The sequence below is a fragment of the Melozone crissalis genome, unplaced genomic scaffold (assembly GCF_028551555.1).
Source record: "Melozone crissalis strain CALT ecotype California unplaced genomic scaffold, PUWL_Pcris_2 ptg000029l_1, whole genome shotgun sequence".
NCBI lineage: Eukaryota > Metazoa > Chordata > Aves > Passeriformes > Passerellidae > Melozone > Melozone crissalis.
This window is the reverse complement of record NW_026535807.1, coordinates 15,169,917-15,189,704: the sequence shown is the minus strand read 5'-3', so window position 1 is coordinate 15,189,704 and position 19,788 is coordinate 15,169,917. Positions and strand designations below refer to the sequence as shown.

Sequence of the window (19,788 nt, the reverse complement as noted above, 5' to 3'; positions counted from 1 at the left end):
AGCCAAGTTAAGGTGTCTGCCAGAAAAGTGGGATTTGGTAAACAGCTCTATTTCCAGGATGTTGTCACGTCCATTTACTTGTGCTGCTTCCAAGCGTGACAATAAGGACAGGACATTGTTTTTGGTCTTCCTGTCTTTTAATGTGGACCTCATCTAAAAAATGTGAGGGGCAGAGCTGATGCTGCAGCCTAAATCTGTGCAGCAAAAGCAGCTCTTTAACATCTGTGTGATCTTACACATGAGCATTCGAAAACTGATGATAGATCCACTTAATTAAAGCTTTGGCTCTTGCAGCTCTTAGGCTACTAAGTGTCTAATCCTGTGTATTTTAAGGGATTAAAGCATTACATGAGTTGTACAAGTTAATAGAATGTATTGCAGTTTAATTTTTTGTCCTTTAAAAGATATATATTTACATGTCCTGCCATAAAGGATGTGGTATTTGCAAGTAGTATAAACAGTCTGCCTGAAAGGAGTAAGTTTATTTTTTTAAAAGTTACTTAAAGCACAAAGCTTGTAAGACCAGACTGTGCTTAGCACATTCTTTGTAGTGAACTTGTAGATGTCTGGTAAGTAATAAATTACTGAGCTGTGCTTTATTGTTTCCTTGCAACTCTGAGACCACTAGAAACTTGCTCTCCACGTGGAAACTTTGGAAAACAGGCATGAAGAAAAGACAGATGCTTCTATTTCCACAGGATCTTTGTGTTAATTTATGACAATGAATGGCATTACCTACCAAGGATCATGGCCAGTTGGGCAGGGAGGCACAAAGGTTGAGAAAGTCATCAGCTGTAATATCTCATGTGAATGCTGCCCGCCCTGGCAATCTCCAAATCTCTGAAGTGCTTGTGATAATGTTAAGGATGTGCCCTTTCCAATTATTACTGTGGAATATGGTAGAGATTCCTGCAGCTTCTTGCACAGACCAAGTCATCTGCCCAAGGGATTTCATGTGACACAGTGAAATCTAATTTTTTTTTAAAATATAGAAATTTCCTAATTGTATGTGTTATGAAACATTAAAATTCTAATGTTTAAGAGCAAAGATCTGTTGGAAAAATAAGCATTAACCAAGTCCAAGTTTTACCTATGTTTAATGGGTAAATATTACATTTCTGTGTCTCTTCAAAGCCTACATGATATCCCCAAGTACATGTTACTCATTAACTGATTAAGATAAATAGAGATTTCATTTGAAATTTTGGTTTTTTCCAAAATGGAGCAGAGAACATTGCTTGCATTGATGGTCTTTTCCTCACTCATAGTGTTAGCAGAAACTAATGATCAGAAGGTATTTGCTCTATTTTTATTATCAATATCTCATTTGCTCATTTGGTGATGCGGTCGTATCTTGGTCACTGGCCAGGCATTGCAGGTAACTCCTCTGGTAACCACCTCCCAGGGAGACTTGGGTGGGTTGTATTGAGATTTTAGAGCTTTGGGTCCTTTTAAGGTCATTTTGATGGTTTGTTCAGGTTGTTGTAGTACAAATGTAGCAGGAGGTGCTTGTAGATGTGTTTGATGATTCTCTTCCTTCGGAATGTAAGATACCAAATTTGAGAGATCAGTAACTCTGCTTTGGCTCCTGGATGAGGTTTGGATCTTGACACAGGACCTAACAAGCACTAAGCAGTGCCAGGAGGTTTCTGAGAAGTGTTTAATAAAAAATATGGAATGGAAAAGTGGGAAGTGGAAAGTTATTTGCACTGGCTGGAGGGGCAAACTCTCTTTTGTACCATCACAGTGGTGACTGGTGGCATTGTAAAAGCATCAATATTAGAGAGGAAAAGGAAGCTTTAAGTCAGAAGATTTCTCTGTCCATTGTGCCTATTTAGAAGAGAGTGAAGTGGAACTGAACTGCAGGTGTTGGGGGTCAGGGCCAGGCCTGGTGGCTGCTTCAGGGGCAGCTGAGAGCTCTGCAGGAAGCCATGGATGGGGTGTGTGGGCCCACAGTGCCTCTGCCTGTGGGTACATGCCTGGGGCTGGTCCTCTCTGCTTCCTTTCCCTCTCTGCACAGCAAAGCTCCTCCCCACGCTGCATCCCACTGACCCCTGGGTTGTGCTGCCCACAGCCTAAAGTGCAGGAGATGCAGGTCCTGCTCCCTGCAGCATCCCTTGGGCACGTGGCAGCAGAGTAGATTCTGCACTGGGTAAATTTTGCACAGACAAACCACAGCTTGGGGCTTGGTGTTCCTGATGGAAAACCTCACCCTGAACGTGCCATGGGCAGGTTTGAGTATGGCAGGGCAGCCAAGTCTTGCATTTCAGCCAGTGTCCTAATGGAGAAGAAGCCACTGGATGCTATTAATTGGCAAGCAAAGTACAGGAGATTAATTATCAAAATAGCTAAAGATAATTAGCCATTCAAAAGACTTGGAGGCTAGAAAAGTAAAAATAGAAGTGCAAGGATATTCTCTGTCCCTGGGTTTTTGTATTTTGATCATCTATTGGACTGTTGTGAGGCTGGTGATGCCCAGATCAGTCTTGCCACTGCTGGAACATGGGTAGGGCCTTTAGAGAGACATCCCAAATGCAAAAGGAGGTGTACATGTAGGCAGGTGCTCCAGGCAGTTCTCAGTCCAGCCACCCTCTGGGGTGCTCCAGGCAGCTCTAGAATGGTGCCCTCCCCCTTTGGCCATCAGGGGAAGAACCAGACCAGGAGAAACCTGAGTGCTCAAAGGGCATTTCAGCTTGTGTAACCAGTGAGGGGTTGGGAGGGCCATGCAAGGTTTCAAGCCTGCTAAACATCCTGTGGGACACAAGATACCAAGCTGGAAAACAGGAAGCAAAGTCAATAGCTGGGAGAGCAAATAAACAGTTGCACAAAAAACAGAGACCTTCCCTGGGTCAGGCTTAAAGGGGCTTCTGATCTTCCTGAGGAAAATCTTGGGCAATGTATGGGGTGATGCAGCAGCAGCTTCACTGTACCCCAAGAAGAGAAAAAGGTTCAACAGAAGCTTCTGTGGAACAGCAAAATACAGATGTTGCTGCAGGCTTTGCATGGGACAGTGGCTGTGGCTGCAGAGAAGGGAATAAGCAGACTGGTTCAGAGCAATCCCCTCCCCAGTTCCAGCCAGGCTTTCTAACAGGTCATTTCTTCATCAGACTTTTCCAACAGCATCATCCAGGTTAGGATGGCCTAGGACCAAAACCTGCGTGTTTCTGTCTCAGTCTGTTTATTTTTTCCAGCCTGCTGTTGAAATATACAGCCTCCATGTGGACTGCAAGGTCACATCACGATTTGCTCACACTGTCATCACCAGCAGAATTGTCAACCGAGCCAATGAGTCCCGAGAGGCCACCTTTGAAGTGGAGTTACCCAAGACAGCCTTCATCACCAACTTCTCCATGTAGGACAGTCCTCACCTGCAGTGTAAAGGAGGCAGCTCTGAGGGGGGTTCATTTTCTGCTCAAAGAAGGAGCACAAAGAGGGTCCTCTGAGAAAGTGCTTTGTGGGGCTAAGTAGTAAGCAGCCAAATAGAAAAGAGGTGCCCAGGGCCAGGCTGCCTGCTGCATAGTGATAGATGTGCTCAGTGGTGGTGTTTCTCCTGCTCCAGCCTCCTCAAGACTCTGCAAGGACAAGGACTGTTTTGTGGTGGTGGCTCCTGGCATCCTTCTGGGTAGGGAGGGATTAGGGAGCCAGCATCCCTTGCTCATGCCCAGAGAGCCACAAAAAACTTCTGTTGAGTTTCTTTCCCCAGTGTATTCCTTCTAATATGAATTAATTTTCATGGAAACCAAACAGGTCCATTGATGGTGAAGTATACCCAGGAATAATAAAGGAGAAAGCTGCTGCTCAAAACGAGTATGACTCGGCAGTCTCACAAGGACAGAGCGCTGGCCTCGTCAAGTACGTTGTTATTCTGAGTAAGGCAGCCCCAACACCCCTCCTTGGCTTCCTGTTTGGCTGGGGGCAGATATCTCCTGGAGATAGCCTCATCCTAGTGGGGACAAATCAGTGAAATTCAGTCTTGGGTTCTTGGTAAGAGGGACAGTGTATCTTTGTGTGTGTGTATATGCATATAGATGTATTTTTAGCATATATATAAATTCATATAAATGTGATGTATAGGTGGTCCTGCAATGGGCTCCATTGAAGCATCCCTGTTTAGCAGTGCCTTGGGACTTGCTGTCACAGAATCACTGAATCACAGATCACAGAATGTTCTTGAAAGGTATCTACAAGGATCACAAAGTCCAACTCTTCAGTGAATGGTCCATAGAGGGATTGAACTGACAGCCATGGTGTTACTAGCACTGTGCTCTGATCAATTGAGCTAATCTCAGGGTCAAAGGTCCTTAAAGATTATCTAGTTCCAAGCTCCTTGGGACACCTTTCAGGTTGCTCAGAGCTCCATCCAGCCTTGGTCACTGTCATTCAAGAGCACTTGCTATGCTGGAATGATGCTCAATGCTGAGTCTGCCTCCTTGCAGGAACAGAGGACCATTGCATTCGAACAGATATCACAGTTTCAGGGTATATTTAATATGTGCTTCACAGGTATTCACTCTGACACATGCAGGGGTTTCTGCTCCATTTCTCAGCTTGCACCCATGACATGTTAATGTAATGTTCAATATGTGATGTGCATAATAACACCTGCAATGTAAAAAATCCTCTCTATGATGAAAAATATTTACTGCTACTCTTTTTTTTTTTTTTATTTATCCCATGTGGCCCCTTGGAGGGGCCACAATAAAAGTGTGCAAATTATTTCAGACTGCAGCCACCACAAGGAGGTAAATCACTGGTTTTCCCCCCAGAATTACAGACAGAAAGCTGGAGCAGTTCCACGTGTCCGTGAGCATCGCGGCTGCCAGCAAAGTCACCTTTGAGCTGACCTACGAGGAGCTGCTGAAGCGGCAGCTGGGAAAGTACGAGCTGCTCATCAAGGTCCGGCCCAAGCAGCTCGTTAAGCACTTCCAGGTGAGCTGTCCTGGGGAGGGCTGGGCAGGGAGCGCTGCCGTGGATTTTAGCACAGCCGTGTTCCCTCTGAGAGCTGATGTTCACTTCCCTGCTGTCAGATCGACGTGCACATCTTCGAGCCCCAGGGCATTCACTTCTTGGAGACGGACAGCACATTCATGACAAACGAGTTAACTGAGGCACTCACCAAAGAGCAGAACGAAACCAAGGTAAAGCAGCAGCTGCCAGAGGTTACTGCCAGGGGCTGCTCTAAGTTATATTGCTTTAGAGATTTCTTTCTGATTGCTTTGCAGGCTCATATTTTATTTAAGCCAACTCTAGAGCAACAGAAGAAAAATTCTGAACGTGATGAAACACTCCTCAATGGTGATTTTGTTGTGCGTTATGATGTTAAGAGAGAAGCCACTGCAGGTGATATACAGGTAAAAAATTTATAAATGAGAATGCTTTTAGATCACAGATAAGTATGAATGTGAAGTGAAATCAGCAAAACAGCAACATTTGCTTTGAAACACCAAGAATGACAGGAAAAGCTCTTCCCATTAATCCAGGTTCAGCAACAGCTGAGGGTGATACTCAGTAATCCCCAGAGACATCCAGGTATATTGAAAAAAAGATCACTCAGGAAAAAAAAAATCAGTCTTTCAAATTTTATTCAAATGTCCAATCTATACTGGTATTTCGTAGATGGTTTTTTACAGTCTTTTTAAATTATTATTTTGTCTCCTCTGAAAGTGTATTTGTGGCTTCCTTTAAATGAAGTTTAGAGTAATGTGATTTATATCATTTCAAATGATGCTTGGTCTCTGTTTTTTGTGGCAACTGAGGTAATAACTAAATACAGCAGGAACTTCACAAATATTTATGAACAGATGCCTGTTCCAGGGAATAAAATAGAGTATTTTCCATATCATTTCACTAATGAAGTATACATGGGTGTGCTAAAAGGTGGCAGCCACAGTCATACAGCGGAGATGTACTCATAGGTAATGATAAAGAGGTAATGTGATACACAGTGATAATATGCATATATCATACTTATGGCATTGAGATGTCCAATATATATGTATGTATGCATGCTGCTCTCTGGTAATTTTCTCTCTACAGACAATTTTGCTTCCAGCTATGAAATACATTTTACTTTCTTTAATTTAAGTTCTTTTATTTGGGCTTATCGAGAGAGCAGAATGCTGAGCATGCTTCCCGCTTCTTGCTGTGCCAGAATGTTAAGATTTATTCTTTATTTATTCAGATGTACTTTTATGGGTGATTTCCCATTCTGTATTTCAGATTGTCAATGGGTATTTTGTCCATTACTTTGCACCCCAAGAAATGCCAGTGTTTCCCAAAAACGTCATCTTTGTTATAGACCGAAGTGGTTCCATGACAGGCAGAAAAATTGAACAGGTAACTTCCCTCAAAGCATGACCTCTGTTAGCAGCAGGCACACACCCACCAGCCTTCTGAGGAAGCAACTGGGAGTTTTTCATTGGAAGCACACACTGGTTTTGTACACAGCAAAAAGTTCAGACTTACAGAAGTGCTTGAAAATGCATATGCATGTATTGAAGTTACTAAGGAGTAACTCTTGTCTGACACAACTATTTTCATGGGTATTAAGCATTGTGGCAGAGAGAACTTTCAGTATTTTGGCAGAACTTCTTGTGCTTATATTTTTATTTAATGAAGCTTAGAGAGTTAATTTATCTGTTTTTTATGTTTATTGATGACTGTGTATGTAGCTCTGTTTAAGAGCAGACAAGCCCCCTACAGCCCTCATAGGTTGGGTTTTGTGTCTGTAAGTGAAGTGAATTGTCTATTTCTGATGGTCCCAACCTAAAACATACCATTAGAGTTTAATAAAGGCATAGGGCTGCATCTGGAACAGAGCTGTAGAGAAATCCCTTATTACACTGTAATTTCAATCCCAGTTCTGGCAAAGAAGTAGAAATAATCAAAATCATTGTTTTCTCCTTGGAACAGACAAGGGATGCCCTTTTGAAGATTTTGCAGGACCTCCGCCAAGAAGATCATTTCAGCTTTATCACCTTCAACCACAAAGTGGTGGAGTGGAAGAGCTCTTTGCTGCCAGCCACTGAGGAGAACGTGGCCAGTGCTGCAGCACTGGTGCAGACTCTCACTGCCAGGGGAGGTACACGTGCTCGTAGCCACAAATATGCACCCAATGCAATTAATTGCTTAGAAAATAATTATTTTTATTAGTTATGTAGTGCCCCAGAGCTACCAGCAGTGCTAACAAAGCAGGTCAGTTTCTAAAACTTATAAGTGAGGAGTGAGAAAGAAAGCCTGTGAGTGGTCAGACTGGTGACTACATTATGAGATAGATATAGTTATATAGTATATAAGAGATGCTTACAGCACATCTATGAATCAAAGCCACAAAGTTTTTTTCCAATTTTTATCACAGAGACAATTAGAAGATTCCTTGGTAGCACACTTTTTCGACAGAAAAATGGCAATTCACTCAACATTTGATAGCAATTTGCTGACTTTTTTTTCTATTTATATCGTGTCCCCTTGTAAAAAAACCAAAACAAAACAAAACAAAAAAACACCAAAAAGAAAAACATCCAAAGTTATACTCAAAGGTAAACCATGCCACAAAAATAAAGTAGGCCAAACAGACATGGCATTTCAGTTGCTGCAGCAGTCAGTGTGCTTGGTGTTATTATTTAGTTTTAAGCACATCTCAAGGGCTCTGTCTCCCTTTCATGTTACACTGTCAGTATGAGCAGAAGTTTCCTTACCCTAGGCACTAACACCAATGAACGCACCCATGCTCAGCTCTTTTCTCTGATTTCTTATAGAAGGCAGGGAAACTTTTCTTAAATATAGGTTAACAGATGACAGTATATTTACTTAAGCACTTTTTAATGGCTCTAGACAAGTTTGTATTTCCCATGACATATGCGTGGAAAATCCTCCCAAGAGAATATTCCAGCACTTCTGCAGCAATATAACACCCAGTAATTAAGTCCGGTAGGCTAAGTCCCTAAATCCTCCTCTCTCAGAAGGATTACTTCCTGCAGAAAACTTTAAACAAGTCTGCAGGGCCTGGGCAGATGGAGGGCAGCAATCTCTGCAGATTCTGCTGTTGAGGTGAGCAATTCCTGCTCTCATTGCAGGCACAGACATCAATGGTGCCCTGCTGGCTGCCGTGGGCGTGCTGGACAGAGCCGAGGCACTGCCAGAGCACAGCGTCTCCATGATTATCTTGCTGACAGATGGCCAGCCCACTTCTGGTGAGTCAATGCCATGCACGGCCCTCCCTCTTCTGGGGTTTTTTATCTGTTACACTTGCATCCCAATATTGATAGACCTAGCCTGTGTTTTAGAGGAGCTTTGGAATACACAGGCCAAGCTACTGCTGGATCTGGAGAGGGGGATTATGAGAGGGCTCTGCTGAGGGCTGTGATGGCACAGCCTGCCTGCCTGTGACTGCATATCCTTCAGCTGGGAATTGTTTTGCTGCATACCATTGCCTTCCTATTTTATAAACTCAAGGGAATTGGAGATATTCCAAGCACAGCTGAAATAGAAGAGTAAAATACGTGGAGACAAAATACAGACATTTTGCAGATACTGTGTACAGTCCTATTTGAGAGATATTGCTTGTGCTTCTTGCACCCTCTGTGCCCCAAACTTAAAATATTTTCAAGGTGCTTCTTATTCTGTATTCTTTGCTATGTCTTAATTAGTGATCAGCTGTGACAGCACAAACCAAAGGATTGAGATTGAGCTATCAGGTGAAATAAGCAACTCCCAGAGCAATGGCACAAACTCCCTTGTCTTGAATAGGGGTTTGTCTTAGTTTTGTGTGGCACCAGCATCACTCCAAGGTCAGCAATAGTACTTCATCTGTAAGCCTGTAATAAGATCATTCTGCCTTTTCAATTGTGTGAGCCATTCTGCCTTGGGGTTTCTTGATTTTGTGTTTTTTAATAAAATTCAGCTCACAGTGCTGCCTCCCCAGCACAGCCACAATGAGTCTCCAGTGCTGCCCACATCCAACAGTTAGAAATCAGTCCAGGGTGGAGTGTCAGGCATTATTGCCTACACTGCCTTCCTTAACAAAGCAGCTAAAAAAGAAAACACTGAGCTGCTCCCATGGTATTGCTGCAGGCAGTGACAGCTTCAGCCTGGAAATGCTGATGGAAAAACTCTTGCTGCATGGCCATCAGCAGCTCCTCAAATGGAGTAAGGTGATGGTGTGAAAATCTTTTTCTCTGTCACACAAAGGAGCTGGGAGAGAAGCATGACTGAGTTCATTGGCAGTTTGTTGGAATTGCACCATTAACCAATCCATTCTTCTCTCAATTGACACACATACTTTTTATGGATGGCACTTGTCTTTTGAATGCTTGATGAAGTGTATCCATCCCTCATGTTGTTAACTTGTAGTGTGTGTCCCTTCCCTACTAAAAGCCTCCTCTGGCCCTGTAATCCTATAAAATATTTTGCACTTAGCCATGACAACATCAGAAGAACCTAATAAAAGTCACTAAGGGGGGAGAATCACGTTCTGGCATTCCACTTGCAGAGTTGTGTTTTCATTTCCAATTTCATTACTAGCATTTTATCCCCTATTTTTTTAGTATTTTATTCTGAATTATTTAAAAAAAACTTCAGGCAGTATTTTCCATTAACCTGCTGCAGTCTTTTTGAGCTTGAAAAGCCCCAAACCCACAATGGTGTTTTTGTTTCATTTACAGGTGAGAGAAATGTGGAAGTAATTCAAGAAAACGTTCAGAGAGCAATCAATGGGAATTATGCTCTTTTCTGCCTTGGCTTTGGGTTTGATGTCAGTTATAAATTCCTGGAGAAAATGGCCCTGAGCAATGGGGGAATAGCACGGCGTATCTACGAAAATGCTGATGCAGCCCTGCAGCTCCAGGTCAGGAGTAAGGAATGTGCCAGGAAAGCCTCAGCTTATATCTAGTTCTAGCAGCAAAATCACAGATTTTCTGAGATTAAATGTTGGGGTTGAGTTTACTTGTTACTTTAGTGGAGGGAGGAAGGCAATTTTGGGGAATCTGAGGGTTTGTACTCTCCATGTTATCCATGACTCAAAGTTTTCAAATCAGCCACATTCGGACAAACTGGGAAACTCACACATTTCTCTACTACAAAAAGAGAAATTGTCTAGGGGAGAGGGACAATTTCTGAGTTTGCAGTAGTCTTGCACTGCTAAAGAAAAAGCTTTTTAAAGGGGCTTTAGACATTCAACATATTGCTCTGCACAATTTTGCTGTCATTTGTGTGTGTTCTCTGTCTTACTGCTTTTCTTTAGGGCTTTTATCAAGAAGTGGCTACCCCAATCTTAATGCAAATTGAAATGCAGTATCCAGAAAATTCCATTGAAGGATTAACCAAGAACAATTTCAAGCTGTTTTTTGAAGGATCTGAAATTGTAGTGTCTGGAAAAATTAGCAATGAACTGGATCTTTTGCCAGTGGAAATTAAAGCTCAGTCAGTAAGTGTTTAGTTTATTAATTGTGAAACACATCTCTCCCTTCTGTCTTTTGTGGCACAATAGGAGGCTTCAAGAAGTGTTTTGTGTTTAGTATATGTTTGCTACATTTGGGCTCTCAGCTGTTTTCTCATTGTTTGATCTCTCAGGTAATTTGTTAAAATTACTCCCTCTTGAATTTGCTACAAAAGAAAAACCTTGAAGAATATCCACAAATAAGTAAACAGAATTTTTAATTTAGTTTTGCTAATTCTTTAACAAAATTCAAGTATTTTAGCCTTTTAAGCACTTTTAGGTTTCTATTGTTACAATGAAGTAGGAAATCTCAATTATTCATCTCAAAAATGCTGAAATAGAATTTAACTCTTTTTTTCATCATTGTTTCAAGTGCAGAAATACAGATCTAAAATACATGCTTTTTAGATACTTTGGGGATGCATTTTCCAATGGGGAAGAACAAAATTGAAGGACAGCTGGTACTGAAAGATATTAAGTCTCATAATGTGACTATAAATGAAGTTTATAGAGCTGAAGTTTATGGAGCTGTTCTTTTGATGGTCAGTTTTCTCCCACTTCAGCACACGAGTAACTTGACTCTTAAGGAAGAAGCAAATGTCAAAGAGAAGGAGCAAGTGTTCCAAAATCAAAGATACATCTTTGGGAATTTCATAGAGAGACTGTGGGCTTACTTGACCATTCAGCAGCTTCTGGAAAAAGCGTAAGAGATTTTAATGCCTCACATAACAAACTTCTAACTCCTCAAAGCACAAATTCCTTATTCACAAATTATATGATCAGAAAATACAAAGAAACAGAAATATTTTTCCAGATGGTATCATAAACATAAGATACTGGGAGAATACTACATTACTGCATGATGAACATGAAGTGCCTTTCAGTTTACGGTAGCACTACAACATTCAATTTCATATATATATGAACACATAATATAACACATTCTACATGAAATGACTATGAAATATATTTCAATTGTATGGGTTGTGTTGAGCTGTTCTTGCACACCCAGAAATATGTCTGTAGATAAGGAAATGGCAATAGTTAGGGAATAGAACAGTATGGATGTCCATAAGATACTTCATAGACCATATATCTATTACTTTTATGTATTTAAACCATACATGTTGCAAAGAATGAAGCATTTCCATAATTTCAGGCACATGAACAGCTGAGTTATCCCCATAAGACTACTGACCCTTCAATAATAAATATCTGAGGAGACACAGCTAATACATGAAGGAATCTGCAGATGATTTGTTCATAGTCCCTACATATTTTTGCTCCATCATTAACACAGACTTTAGTATTTCAGCCCAAGAAGAGGACCAGAAGGCCCTGGAGGCCCAAGCCTTGGATCTGTCCCTGCGGTACAGCTTTGTCACACCACTCACTTCCATGGTGGTCACCAAACCCCAGCAGCAGGAGGAGCTGGCAAACAAACCCACTGAGGCTGGTAAAAACAGCCCCCCTGAAATGCTCTGCTCTTCTTGATTCACTGTTGTTGACTTCCACTTAGGTTCATTTGATAGTGATGTAACAAGGCAAATCAGAACTTCAGGTTCAGGGATTGGCTTCTTTTCAAAATAAAACATGGAGGATTTTTTTGAAAGGTGAAGTGATGAAGCAATCACTTCAATGGAAATGGAAAATAGTTTGTTTAAATATTAACTAAAGGTAGTCTAATAGCTGTTACTATGAATGTAGGGGGGAAAGCATGGCCTCAGTCAGAGTTTTGCAAGTGCTATATATACCCATCCTTTAGCCCAGAAAACATCATCACCTGAAGCTCTTGTCCCAGTTTGCTGGTTCACATGGGTAAAGTAATTCAGTGTTGACTGTATGACACTCATCTGTCCCTCTTCCTCTTCACAGATAATGAGAAGCCCAGGAAACTTCCAGCAGGAGGTAAGTGTTTTCTTCTTTTCCAGTAGCATATTTTCATAGTCTCTAAAAAAACAAAAAAAACCCAAACAAAAACAAAAACACAAACAAACAAAAACCAAAACAAACAAAAGAGTTCATGGTGGTTGTTCTGTAGAGGGAAGTATCTGAGACTTGAAAAAATATGTGAAGTAAATTATAAGCAATGCCTGCTACAGTCTTTGCAGGTTCTAGGTGGATAACAGGGACAAAGGGAGAAAATCTTCCATTCAGAAAGTCTCAAAGGTCAAAATTATCTTGAGGAAAAGTAGTTCTTCGAGTCAATAGTGTTAATGATGCTTTCTGCTTCTTCCTACCACGTGTGAAGCATCTCTCCAAAGACTCCACTCAAGAATGTCTGGGGAGGATGATTCAGGTATGTTTTTCCTCTCTGGAAACTGCATTTATTTGAATAATAATTTTATAGGTGAAGAACCTTGGTTTTGTTCTAGTTCTTTCACAGAAATATATCAAGAGAATCACAATGCTGCCCTGTTTCTAGAAGCTGCCTCTTTCAAAGTGCTGCTGGGGAGTTCAATAGCAGAACCTCTCCTCTAAGGGATGTAATGCAATCATGAGTAAAACACAGACACACTTTTTTTTTTTCTCTCCAGTTGCTTTTGGACTGAGGGGTGGGCGACCTGCTGGTAAGTACTCCTCCTCTGTTTCTTCTCAGAATAATTCTATAAAGTTAATTTCATATGTAGGGTCATACCAACCTTATTGTAAATAAGTGCAGTTGGATTGGAGATGTTCACTTGATATACAATTTAGTTTTTATTATATGTATTTCAGTCCTCAGATATTTTATAATGAACTATAAACTTTTGAAAACAATATTGGCCCCTTTTCAGGAATAAAAAAAAAATATACCTCATGAAAATAAATGTGAAAGATATGGAAAAGCATGTATTAGTAAGCTGAAAGAAATGGAGCTAAGAACAAAATAATTCACCAGTCCTAAGGTATCCAGAAAAGTCAGTGGACAGCAAGCAGGACAGATTCCCTCTTTCAAAGTGTGGGGAGGGAGGTGCAAGGCATAAACCCAAAGCAACAAAACATTGGGAAAACCCTTTTCTTTCAGATCGATGGCGCTCTGAGCTCCAAAGTGGCAGCAACAGGAAGATGTTTTCAACAGGTAGCTGCTCACAGTGGGGTCAGAGGGGCTGGGCTGGGTGTGCTGCATTCAACACTGCCCAGTGACCCTTGAAAACACAGCTCTAAACCCTCCTACAGCTCCAGCTGAGCACAGGCCCATCCTTGTGCTCTTTTCCCCCATTGGGACAGCTCGTCTTAGGCCAAGCTCTCCGTAGTTGTCAGTGAAGAGCTCTGTTTAAAAGGATTTCTTTACAGCATTTGTCCTGGTTCATCAGCTGACTTGCAGAAAAATGTTTCATTAAATTCTTCTTATTAATTTTGGCTGTTTCAGTTTCCAGGTTCAGACATGCCAAAATAGCAGAACCTACTGGTGAGTGACACACATCCTATACCCATTTCAATTTCTAATGTAACTGTAATGTACACTTCTTCATGCAACAATGCTTTTTCTGACTGCATCAACTCTGTGAAAATCTTTTACCTCTCCTTGCAAACCTTGGCTAGTTCTTTCCATTTAAGTAGAAAGTATTCCTGTATTCCATGAGAAGATCTCTCTAGCTCAAGGATATAAGAAATGCAGTACAACAAATTTTCAGCCTGAGCCTTTTTAAGTGCTCCTTGTCCTTAGTAAACTCTGTATTTAAAATCTGTTGGTTTCATTCATATCAAGATGCTGTGTCTGGGTATGCTTTTCAACAACATTACTTTGTTTTTAATCATTCTATACTTTAAAAGCTATAACTACTGTTTTAAGTAAAAATCTATAAATTATTTTTTCTGTACCTCTCCAGCACAGAGGCTAGATTTTTTTTTTGTTGCTGATATTTTTCTTCTTTCTTTCTTTTCAGCCAGTGAACATCCACAACTTCTCTTGCAATTACCCAGACAAAACGAAAGAATCTGCTTAAATATTGATGAGAGAGCACAAACCTCTGTCCCCCTGCTGTCAGATCCAGAGCAAGGTGAGTGAGCCACATTACCCCAACACCAAGATAAGGAGAGTCACTGGGTCTGTGAGTGCAGTTGGTGTTTTGGGAATAACCCCCTCTCATGAAGAGCCATCTCACACCTGCTGCCTTGCACTGACCAGAGAGGCTGTGGTAAATTCTGCCTTTCTGTTAGGCAATATTAACAGTGCAACAGCTGGGGGCACTTCTCACAAATCTGGCTGAGAATCCCCTTCTCCTCCTGGTGTCATATCCTCCCTGGTGCTTAGGGTTTTCTCCTACTGAGCCCTTGGGGCTTTGGAGGATGCAGAGACCTTAAACCTTATGGTCCCTGTGTGCCAACAGAAAGGAGCATGCTCTGGATGCACAGCAGATTTTCCGTGGTCCTGTCCTTGAGGAGCCATGGCCCAGGCACCAGGCACCTGCTCTGATTATGGAACACAGGCAACTGTGTACAGGAGGTGGAAGCATGGGGTTAAACCAGCTCTAGTGACCCCACCACAGACCTGGGGCATGTGGAACTACAAGCCAGAAGTGCCCCACAAAAGTAGATTTGAGACCCTGCAGTCATTTCAGTAACAAAACTGGAGCAGGTTTATGAAGATCACTTGTACCTTAAGAGAAGAATCACCTGACACATTTGTATTAAAGGACTCACTGTGACGGGGAAACTTGGAGATGGAATAAATCACTTTGTGCAGTTTGATATCAGCTATGTGAATCCCCCTGTGCAAATCCATGTCTACACTCATGCAATCCTTGTAAGCCACAATAACAACAACAATTGGCTGTCATGGACAACATCAACCTCCTCCGCCATCCAGGGGTAAGAAACATCTCCCTGTTTTCCTAAACTTGAAAATGTGTCAGATCTTTGTTCATTCAGGCCTCTCCTTTCCCATTTACCTGAAGTAAATGCTTCCAAATGTCCTTCTCCAGCAAGTATATCAGTGTGAGTAGCAGCTGAGTATCTTCATAATCTCCCATTTCAAATATGGAGAAGAAAATAAGTTTAATTCTCCATACCTGTGTAAAGAGAACCAGAACAACTGCACCATCAGCCTGCTGTTCATGTATTTATGTTCCAAAGGGAAGGAGCCATGCAGAGCAGCCTTGTGCCACCAGCAGCCCCTTTGTGTTCCTCCAGGGCAGAGCAAGCACTGCCAGTGATGGCTTTGACATTTACTGTCCCTTTTATACAGCACTTGGCTCCACACAGGCTGGGGTTTTCTTTCTCCTCAGTTTTAGCAGTAACTCCCATCTGGGAAGCTGACATTTTTTTATGGGCAGGCATTAAGCATTGGAATAGCTGTCTGTAACTTAATGTCCACTGTAGGAGAAGGAGTACTTTAAAAGCAGACCTCATTTGTTGGAGTAATTAAAGCAGGATCCTTCAGTACCCCAAGGAAGAGCTGAGTGGAGCTGGTTCCCCCAGCCTTTTTATATTGCTGGAACAACCCTCCACAAGGATCCCCTGCTGGCCTGGGGCAGACAGGACACGCATTGCTGCTCCCACACACACAGTTCTAGACAATAACAACTCCTACAACAACTGCTTTCAATTATCCTTGCATTCTAAACACAGCCAAGAGTTGGCTGGATTTATGTCCCAGTATAATTTGCCAAGCAGAATGATCCTCCTGCTCCAATCCAGCACCCGAGCCCTTGCATCAGCACTTTGGGGGTGGCTTTGTTAATCCTGTCTGCAGGGAGCAAAATGACAGTGACATTTGTGTTCTCCAAGACCACCTGGGATCACAATAATATTAATGGGTCAGAAGAAAGGCAAGATCTGAAAAACTTGTGAAGTACCCAGGAAAAAAATTTGACTTGTTCATTAAAAAAAGATTGAATTATTTTATTAGCCTACCTTTTTTCTCATTAAAATGGTGAGAATTTTTTTTCCCATCCAAGCATTTCTTGTCATTATGAATAATAAGGTGTATTCATCAGCAAAAAATTGTCCCCTGGTATATTTGCAAGACTCGTTGTGCAGCACGGAGAGAAAAGATATTCTACTCAGTATTTTCTAGCTTAAAGATAACTACAAACAGATCAGGAAAAATGCAATTGCAAAGAGATAAAAGGCAAAAATGAAATTATTTTGATTAATTAATATCAGTTAGTTAAATACATATTCTTTCTTCACATTCTTCTTGGAAATAACTTTGTCATTTACTTCCTAGGCTGACAGTGTCAGTTGAAAAGGAAAAGAGTGTTACAGCATCGCTGCCTGATACGGTCACAGTAAAAATTTCCTTGGTCAGGTTTCCAGAAGATTTCCTTGGGCTCTATTTCTTGAACACCGACCGTTTTTCAGACAAAGTCACTGGAGTTCTGGGTGTGTATTAGCATGGATGTGTGCAGCAAAGTATGCTCCTGTAACTCAGCTCCTGAAATGAGACTGTAGTCAGGTGTTTGTTTTGGGGAGTTCTTGAGAAACTTTGGATTTTATTTTTTTCCTTTTGGACATTGAACTTTTACTGCCCAGCAATCTCAAAAAGGGGAGGTCTCACTCTAGAAACATAACACATAACACAATGCTTTCCCACTCACCCTAAGTAGCCCATTGTGGGTTTAGAAGATGTTAAAATAAGACAGAAATAATAGTTGGGCTTAACCTCAACAGTGCTGTGGAATGACATGACTGATGCAGAAAATCCATTTGATGTCAAATGACAGACTATAAATAAGGGACATAAAATTGTAAACAATCATGGTTAGGAAATGAAAGCCAGCTGCTCCTGAACATCTTGGCTCCAAAAATCCTGGTGGGACCTAAGTTGAAGTTGTTTTGGAAACTTTGCAAAAAGAGAGGCTCTGTATTCCAAAAACCACAAGGAAGAAATAATTGTGAAAAACCATCAGAGAAAGGCTGAACCTTCCCGTGGAGAGCGTTAGGGATAACAGCAGTTTACAGATGAAACAGAGGAATTTTCTACTCTGGCTAATGGAGTATCCAAACTTGATCTTTGGTTTGTTTTCTTTGGTTTGAGATGAAGAGCTGCTCTCCTGGTGTTAGAGCTGCCATTTGGCTTAAACAAACAGCAATACTCAGCTGGTTTGTAGTTTTTAATAATTTCTATGTCTGTTGCTTAGGTCAATTTTATTCAAAAGCACAATTTGGGAGTAACTTCAACAATGATCAGAGAGCTATGGAAAGACTCCTGAGAGTGTCTGGATCTGAGCACAAAGTTTCCAGGTACCAGATATGGAGGGAGGGGAGGGGGTGTGCTTTGAGATGTATTTTATCAGCAAATACTAAAGAAATGAAATTGAGGGAGTGTTTGTAAGAACACACCTCTTTGGTGTAAATAACATGCATTTTAATTTTTTCCCAAAAGCTTGCATTTGTTGTTTAGGTGATGCTACAGGGCTCAAGGCTCCTATTTCATTGGGGGAAATAATTACACCCTGGGGGTACAGCTTGCATTGTTAGCCTGGAAAGGGAGCGTGTTCCCTCAGTTGGATTTACCCAGAGGAAAATTTTCTATCCTTCAACTGCTTTTAGCACACATCTGTGATGGGGAAAAACCAGTGTGAGTGTGCAGGTCCTGGGAGTGCTGAGGTGCAGCTCTGCCCACCCAGGCCTCTGACTCCTGGTACCATCTGCACATCAGGGCAATTCTGACCTTGCTCCTTGATTGTGTTATCACATCACATTTTCTCTTTTTTTTTATTTCATTTCAGGTTGTACAAGAAAGATTACAGGCTTGAGTCAGCCAGTGAACCTGTTTCCTGCTGGTCAATAGAGCTAACTCCCTAGGAAAAAAAAAAATCTTTGAAGGAAATTATGGAAATGAAGCTCTTCCAAGTATTTTTGGTACTTTCATCAAGAAAACCACACAGTTAAAGCCTTACTGTTGCTCTATATGTGTCACAGATGTTTTATCTTGAAATAATTATACTTTCAAGATATGATGATATGATGGTCCTTGCTTGTTTGCTATTTGAAAATGGTTTCTAATCTGCAATGTGGTTTTGTTGTTGAAGATTTATGTGAATGAACTAAATAAAATTGACATTATCAGCTCACAGCTTAATATGGACACATGGACTTAAGTTTCCAAAGAAAAATCAGTAGTGGAATCATCCAAGCCAACAAATGTGTCATGCAAACAGTAATAGGTCTCTAGGACTTTATCCAGTTATAGATGGTGGTGTTCTTGAACCATGCATTTTGTGAAAACACCATGAAGATTGAGGCAGTGTTAGTTTACCATGTCTCTCATTTTCTACTTTATTGCTGTATCAGGGCTCTCTTGGAGGTTGTTCCGTGAGACCATTCAAAGCTCATGGAATCAGCAGTGAATGGGGTGATGCAAACCCACCCCAGCTGTGCTCTGGTTCATTGTTGCAAAAGTCTCTGAGGCTCCTTTTTGGAAACATCTGCAGAACAGCCATTGGCTGGTTGCAAAACCTCTGATTGCAAAACATTGCATTTCAACCCCAAAAGTTAGCAGCTTTTTTTTGGCTCCATTTCATACATTTTGCAAACATTGGAAGATGTTTTACAAATAATGAACATCTCAAACCCAACCTGCTGTGCATGGAGGTAACACTGCAGAGTAAACACACACACAGAAGCCTCTGCCCATGATATCCAAGCTGTAGTTTGTCTTCTGCTTTTTGTAAGTTTTAATTCCAAAATTATTTTGTTTCAGAATTTCAGTTCCTTTGTATCTTTGAACTTGTAAACATGCCAGCATTATAGGCAGTTTAACAGAAGTTTCCTCCTATCATGCCAATAATAGATTACTGGAAAAACCTTTTTATTTTAAAGCAATGTACTAAAAGAGAAACAATTTCTTGCCAAAGTCAATAAGCTAAAACAAACTGTGTAATTAGAAGCCTGTTTTTTGAAAGAATTGTGCATACACTATGCCAAGATGTGTTTGTGTGAATTGCTTGTACTTTCAAGGTGCTGATTTTGCTGCACAAATTACATGACCAACTGTGGAATTTGGAAACTGCAAATACCAGATTGCTCACTTCACTGCATCAAAAGCAGGCTTCACAATCTGATTCCATTACAGATGAACTTGGAGTTTGAATCACAAACTGTTGGTCCAGGGTTATATCAGCAGAGTTGCTGTAAATTAAATATTCCCTGCTTTCAGTTGTGGGGTGTCTGTGTGTCACCTGCTGCCAGCAGCAGGGATACAAACAGCACTGAGCAGGGAGCAGTGGCTCAAGGCTGGGGCAGCTTTCACCTGGCACCCTCTGCTTTAAGTGAGGCTCAGTCAGGCCCAGGCCATGCTTGGGAGCTGTACTCACACTGCAGTGCTGAGCTTTCCCAGGCAGCTGCTGCCCTGCTAATGCAGTTCTCCCTTGCTGCAAAGAAGCTCTGGGCCAGGGAATTTATTAAGGTACAATAGAAACTCC

The 19,788-nt window shown here is 41.4% G+C and overlaps 1 protein-coding gene across 1 annotated transcript; it reads left to right on the top strand.

The window, feature by feature from the left end:
* Positions 1-1,219: 1,219 nt before the first annotated feature.
* Positions 1,220-18,169, top strand: ITIH4 (inter-alpha-trypsin inhibitor heavy chain 4). The gene is made up of 20 exons (XM_054281211.1): positions 1,220-1,294; positions 3,192-3,352; positions 3,748-3,852; positions 4,767-4,929; positions 5,028-5,138; positions 5,223-5,351; positions 6,220-6,336; positions 6,913-7,081; positions 8,076-8,192; positions 9,663-9,844; positions 10,241-10,423; positions 10,999-11,138; positions 11,743-11,891; positions 12,311-12,343; positions 12,687-12,734; positions 14,305-14,418; positions 15,055-15,229; positions 16,590-16,744; positions 17,503-17,605; positions 18,094-18,169. The coding sequence occupies exons 1-20, from the start codon at positions 1,220-1,222 to the stop codon at positions 18,167-18,169; spliced, it is 2,505 nt and encodes an 834-aa protein (XP_054137186.1).
* The last annotated feature ends 1,619 nt before the right edge of the window (positions 18,170-19,788 follow it).